Raw genomic sequence first — 6,520 nt, 5'->3', positions numbered from 1 at the left:
TCATTGATGGTTCTTTAAGAAAAAGGCTTGATTTCCATTGAGAAAAAGGATGAAAACATACAGATATACAAAAACAGAAAAGCCCACAAAAAGGAGCCAGATTGCAAGAAGGAACCAGACCACTTTCATTGATGGTGGCCACTAATATTCGAAACAAAATATTCTAAACAATGTATAAACTGCTCCTTGGTTGCCACTAATGACCATAAAAGAAAAATGAATAAATTTCTTGGGTTTCAAATTGATTGAAAAGGCCTTTGATAACATTAGTTGGGATTTACTAGATTATGATCTATCGTCAAAGTGCTTCAAGTCAAATAGAGGGGTTAAATTCATAAGTTTCCACAAAGTTCAAATTTTCCTGTTTTCTTACACAATTCTAAAAGTCGATAAAGATATCAAGATGAACAGAGAGACCTCCTTCCACCTTTAAACTGAACAGTTAAATTGAGAGAGAAGTTCAATATTAGGATGAAAAGTTATAACGATATTGGAAAGGACAAGAATTTCTTTTTAAAAAATTGGGACTACAATGATGTTTGGAGAGAATACTTTATTCTTTTCTGTCCAAAAATGTAAAATATATTTAGATATAATTTTCTCTCTCTAGAAATGTCGGAGGGGGTCTTCTTCATTATTGTTCTTTTTGTTTTATAAATGGCATATTTTTTCTTTTCTAAGACAATTTCTTAATTACTTCTCGTTTAATACTTTGTTTAGAATATTTTCATTTGATATCTCTTATTTAAAACTTCCATTTTCTATCTATCAATTGCATTATTCTTAATTATTGGGAATGACTTTAGCAAACCCGAATTCTAATAGTACAAAAGTTCAGTTAACTTGACAACTTAAAAAATTAATTCTAACAACACAGCACCAACAACAGAAATTTGGTCACCTGCACCTATAATCAGATCTCTTGGTTGTATCTGTTAGAAAAAAATGTGGAGGAAAAATATGAAAAATGAGAGATATATTTTCCATTCAACTAAGCATGCCTTTATATAGGCTTACAAACATAACCTTAGAAATGCCAATGGTTACAAAAATCTCATAACTCCTATAACTCATATGCTCATAACTCACATAACTCCTATAACTCATTAATCACTATTGGTTACAAAAAAACTAAAAGTTACAAAACCCAAAAGTCACACTAAATGTCACAAATAAAGTTTAATAATGACAAACGTTTCAACTGTATCACCATGATCCTTGACTCTAGCATAGTAAAAGCTTACACTAGCCTCACCAATAATATTACAAAAATCCCAATTCAAAATTTGAAACATTAGACGTAAAGTAGTCGTACAAACTTTGACTTCTGGAACCTCAGTCTAAGAATCAATTATTATATTAGTGACAGTTACAACATCTTTTGTCCAACAGTAAAACGGTTCATAGAATGTCAAATTAAGGAAAAAAGAATAGGAGATAGGTAGAACCAAAGTAGGTCATTTTAATTTAAAACGACTTCCAAAAAAAAATAACTTCAAGAACCTTCAAGTAGTTCAACTCCAATGATCTCCTGCACTGCTCATGAAACTCCCTAGGAAGAAGATCCATAACACTTAACGTAGAGGGGTGAAAATTCTAATACCTATTAGAGGGAAAATAATTAGCATTATAAGGCATTATAAAGCTATTGTTAAAAAATAATCCTTCAATTAATAAGAACCCACTTAATAATGATTTTCATTTTTCTGAAGTACCATTTTTAAAAATTAAATTAAATAATAATTTCTTTATTTAGACTTCCATCGTTTTACCTAGGAGAAATCTAAGCCAAATATCAGAACAAAAAAATAGATTCTTGAGAAAGAAAAGCTATAAACTAAAATGAATAATTTCAAATTAAATTAAAAAAAAGGGAAAACTATACCAGCAAACCTTTTAAAAAGAAAACATAAAAACGAGACAGAAAAAATCAATGTCAAAGAGCCTTAAATGATTTAAGAATATATATCTTACATTCTCCAGGAAGTTAACTCCATAAAATTGCACATCAACACCATGAATAGACTGATTTATTTGTTACAAAACAATTTGTCATGACATAAAAAATAATGGTTTTCAAAATTCCAAACCAAGATTTTTGGGAACCAAGAACATCAAAATTCCAAAGCACAATAGAAAAAAGTAAAGAAAAAAACATAACAAAAAAAATGAGAACTATTTAGGTAACAAATTCTGGATCATTGTGAAAAGAATCCCACACAAAACCCTGAAACTATATATATATATTTTAACAACGAATAACTTCTCGTTGTTGTACTAAAAAAGAAAAAACAATGAATAGCTTCTCATTGATATAATAAAAAGGAATAAATATTCAAAGGATACAAACTCCCAAAAAGAGTTAAAATAAAAAACAGAACAAATACACATTTAAGAACAAGTTCTAATATCTTCAATAGAAAGACTTGGGGAGCTTGCAAATGAATGATGACGCTATGAATAAGGCCTCCACCAAACATTGAAAACCAACCAATAGCTATCAAGAAGCATTCAGCTATCAAAAAAAAAAAAAAAAAAAAAAAAACCTTTTAAAACCAAACCGAAGGCAACCTGTAGCAACAAAATCAGAAAGTTTCTCAATACCAGAAAAATTAATTCCATCAAACTCCCAATCCTCAAGCCAAATCTGCACGACTCCACAAAAAATACTTCAACTTTTCAACTATCCCATAAAAAAAAGCTTTGGGAAACCATCACAACCAAATAAGTAAAAACTTCATGCAAATCAATCCAATTCTCAGAGAAGGAGGGACTTTGTATAGCTAAAAAGCCTACATGAGACGATTTCATAGGCCAATGGATTTCACGTAATTCAAGACCACATGCTTCTATCGACAAAGCAAATTTGCCCAAATTTGACCAGTGTGAATGAAGAAATAGGAGTCTTCTTGTCACAATCTAGAAATATTAAATTAAAAGCTTCAGATAAATAGTTTTTAGAGACATCACTACAAGGTCTACAGTCCTTTTTCGAGTGAACAAAACCTCTTGATAAACCTATCCATAGAAGTATGGATGATCAATGGTTGGTGTCAATTTTGGGCTAAAATTGACGTCAACCATCAATCTGATGGTTTTTCAGTTTAGGGAGTGCCTACGAAACCGATCGACCGAATACACTAACAATCGGTCGATTTTGGGAGGACATCAGAGTCGTTCTAAAAGAGAGATGCACGTTAGTGGGCCTGCAGTGGCGCTATGGTGAGAAAATGAGGAAAGAAGAAAAGAAACATGGTCGTGGAGTTGTGGCGGTAGCGTGCTGATCGGCAGGATTCTGACGAGGAAAAAAATTAGAGAGAAGGTGTGGTGGGTGAGCTTTTAGAAAGGGAAAAAAAGGTAAAGAAGACTAAGAGTAGACGAACAAGAGAGGGAGAGAAAATAAACGAGAGAACAAACAAAATTAAATTCTTACAAAAATAATTATATTATACCTATCAAGCCTTACTAGTATGGTTTTGAGTGATGTGTTGGCTACGTTGTGGGTTGTTAGAAGTTTTTTTTTAATATATATATATATATGTATTAATACGGTCGGTCAATTTTACTCGTTTTTTAGCTCACTGACCAATCAATGATCAATTTTGCATTATGAAAAATTGACCACAACAACCCAAAGTTAGTTTGGTTGGCTTTTCTCGTTCAGCTTGAGTTTTGACGAGGGAGGGATTCGGTGAGAGGGAGAGGAGAGGAGGCTTGAAACATCTGCAACAGTCGATGACAATAATGATGGTCAAAGGCGACGAGGAAAGACAAGGGAAGACAAGAGAGGTTGAAGGTTGCTAGCGTTTTAATGAGAGAGGGTTTTAGCGATAGAGGATTTAATCTTTTGTTGATTATCATTTGTGACAATGCCTTCTCAAGTAGGAGAAACAACAATTACATAACACAGAAAGAAAGAAAAAGATAGTGGTAACTCAATTATTACAACTAAAAATGCCTTTGAGATATTTATTTCCTGTTCCAAAAAACTATTAAGCTATGAAAGAAAATGTGGAGAAATAATTAATATAATAAATATCCAAATGATGTGAAATAAATTAATTACCAAAAAAGAAAATATCCAATCCTAATCCTTAAGAAATATAAAATATTAACAAGATTGACATGGGTCATACCTGATAAAAGAAAGACTCCTTCTCAAAGGCTTCAAACAGCCTACACATTAAAAATCTCAAAGTTAGTGATGATTAACCATCATGGATTGGCCTAGTGATAAAAAAGGTGACATAGTCTCAATAAGATGTTTAAGATTTTTAAGGTGCTCCATATTAGCTATTGAGAAAAGAAAAATATCATCCACAAAGAGTAAATGAGAGATATGGAGCCCCTTTGTATCCATGGTAAAGCCCATTATCAATTTTTTTTTTTTTTTTTTTTTTTGAGCATCCTCAATAAGGCTTTATTCAAAATCTTAAATAGATAATATTTCCATATAAAAAACAATTCAAAATTTATAAGTATATAAAAAGAAAAGAAAAAGAAAAAGAAATGAACTAGTTTCTAGTGAATTTCGATCCAATAGTTAAAGTTCAAAATTTTCTTTTGGACTTTGTTTATGACTTCAGTATGTGTCAATTACCATTGAACTAAATTCATTTTAACATTCATGATCAAGTTGGAAAATTATTATGTTAGCTTGACTTTGAGCAATCTAATGGTTAGTTAAATAATTTGTATGATGGATTGTATGATGGATTGATTACTAATTGTCTATTTTACAAATCATTTATTAGTTTAAGAAGCTTAGTAGATATCTCGTGTATCATTTTTGGTAGCATAATTGGAGCGTTGGTAAAATAGATTCTTGAAAAAATAAAAAAAAAGCTATAAACTAAAACGAATAATTTAAAAATAAATTAGAAAAAGGGAAAAAACTATACCAACAAACCTTTTAAAAAGAAAACATAAAAACCAGACAGAAAAAATCGATGTCAAAGAGCCTTAAATGATTTAAGAAAATATATCTTACCAATGACTCCAGGAAGTTAACTCCATAAAATTGCACATCAACACCATGAACACCATGAATAGACTGATTTATCTGTAAGTGCAAAACAATTCGTCATGACATAAAAAATAATGGTTTTCAAAATTCCAAACAAAGATTTTTGGGAACCAAGAAACATAAAAATTCCAAAACACAATAAAAAAAAAAGTAAAAAAAAAAAAACATAACAAAAAATATGAGAACTATGGTAAGAAAATCTAGATCATTGTGAGAAGAAGATTTCACGCAAAACCCTGAAACAGTTTTTTTTTTTTTTTTAACAAGAAATAATATCTCGTTGTTGTACTAAAAAAGAAAAGACAAGGAATATTGCTTCTCATTGATATAATAAAAAGGAATATATGTTCAAGAGATACAAACTCTCCGAGAGAGTGAAGAAAATAAGATAAAAACAGAGTAAATACACATTTAAAGAACTAAGAACTTTCTAATATCTTCACTTGAAAGACTTAGGGAGCTTGCAAATGAATGATGAAGCTATGGATAAGGCCTCCACCAAACACTGAAAACCAACCAATATCTACCAAGAAGCATTCAGCTATCAACAAAAACACACAAAAAAAAAAAAAACCCTTTTAAAACCAATCCGAAGGCAACCTATAGCAACAAAATCAGAAAGTTTTACAATACCAAAAAAATTATTTCCATCAAACTCCCAATCCTCAAGCCAAATCTGCACGACTCCACAAAAATACTTCAACTTTTCAACTATCCCATAAAAAGAAGCTTTGGGAAACCATCACAACCAAATAAGTAAAAACTTCATGCAAATCAATCCAATTCTCAGAGGAGGGACTTTGTATAGCTAAAAAGCCTACATGAGACGACTTTCTTAGGCCAATGGATTTCACGTAATTTAAGACTACATGCTTCTATCCACAAAACAAATTTACCCAAATTTGACCAGTGTGGACGAAGGAATAGTAGTCTTTAGAGACATTACTAAGAGGTTTGCAGTCCTTTTTCGAGTGAAGAAGACCTCTTGATAAACCTATCCATAGAAGTATGGATGATCAATGGTCGGTGTCGATTTTGGGCTAAAATTGACGCCAACCATCAATATATTGGTTTTGATCTGTTGATAGTTTTTCAGTTTAGGGAGTGCCTACGGAACCGATCGACCGAATACACTGACGGTCGGTCGATTTTGGGAGGACATCATAGCTGTTCTAAAAGAGAGATGTGCGATGGTGGACTTGCAGTGGTGCTGTGGTGAGAAAATGGGGAAGAAGAAAAGAAACATGGTCGTGGAGCTGTGGCGGTAGCACGCTAATCGACAAGATTCTGACAAGGAAACAAATTAGAGAGAAGGTGTTGTGGGTGGGATTTCAGAAAGGGAAAAAAGGTAAAGAAGAATAAGAGAAGACGAACAAGAGAGGGAGAGAAAATAAACGAGAGAACAAATGAAATTCAGTTCTTACAAAAATAATTATATTATATTAGGTAGGTTACCTATCAAGCCTTACTAGCATGGTTTTGAGTGATGGTGGG

The 6,520-nt window shown here is 31.8% G+C and overlaps 1 protein-coding gene across 3 annotated transcripts; it reads right to left on the bottom strand.

Annotated features, from left to right (window-relative positions):
• Positions 1-1,325: 1,325 nt before the first annotated feature.
• LOC150037829 (uncharacterized) lies at positions 1,326-6,520 on the bottom strand. 3 transcript variants are annotated; one of them, XM_090311203.1, is made up of 5 exons: positions 6,482-6,520; positions 4,991-5,062; positions 4,137-4,176; positions 2,605-2,647; positions 2,290-2,515 (listed from the first exon to the last, which is right to left on the bottom strand). In XM_090311203.1, the coding sequence occupies exons 2-5, from the start codon at positions 5,044-5,046 to the stop codon at positions 2,307-2,309; spliced, it is 348 nt and encodes a 115-aa protein (XP_090167329.1). In that variant the 5' UTR covers positions 5,047-5,062; positions 6,482-6,520; the 3' UTR covers positions 2,290-2,306. The 3 variants fall into 3 exon arrangements, 2 of the variants coding, with proteins under 2 accessions (XP_090167329.1, XP_090167330.1); XM_090311204.1 differs by lacking the exon at positions 6,482-6,520 and adding an exon at positions 5,660-6,454; XR_016527853.1 differs by lacking the exons at positions 2,290-2,515; positions 2,605-2,647 and adding an exon at positions 1,326-1,603.

Source organism: Benincasa hispida, chromosome 2 (genome assembly GCF_027475165.1).
Source record: "Benincasa hispida cultivar pf3 chromosome 2, pf3_genome.v1.1, whole genome shotgun sequence".
NCBI lineage: Eukaryota > Viridiplantae > Streptophyta > Magnoliopsida > Cucurbitales > Cucurbitaceae > Benincasa > Benincasa hispida.
The sequence above is the reverse complement of the archived record's forward strand: the minus strand, read 5'-3'. Positions and strand labels throughout refer to the sequence as shown.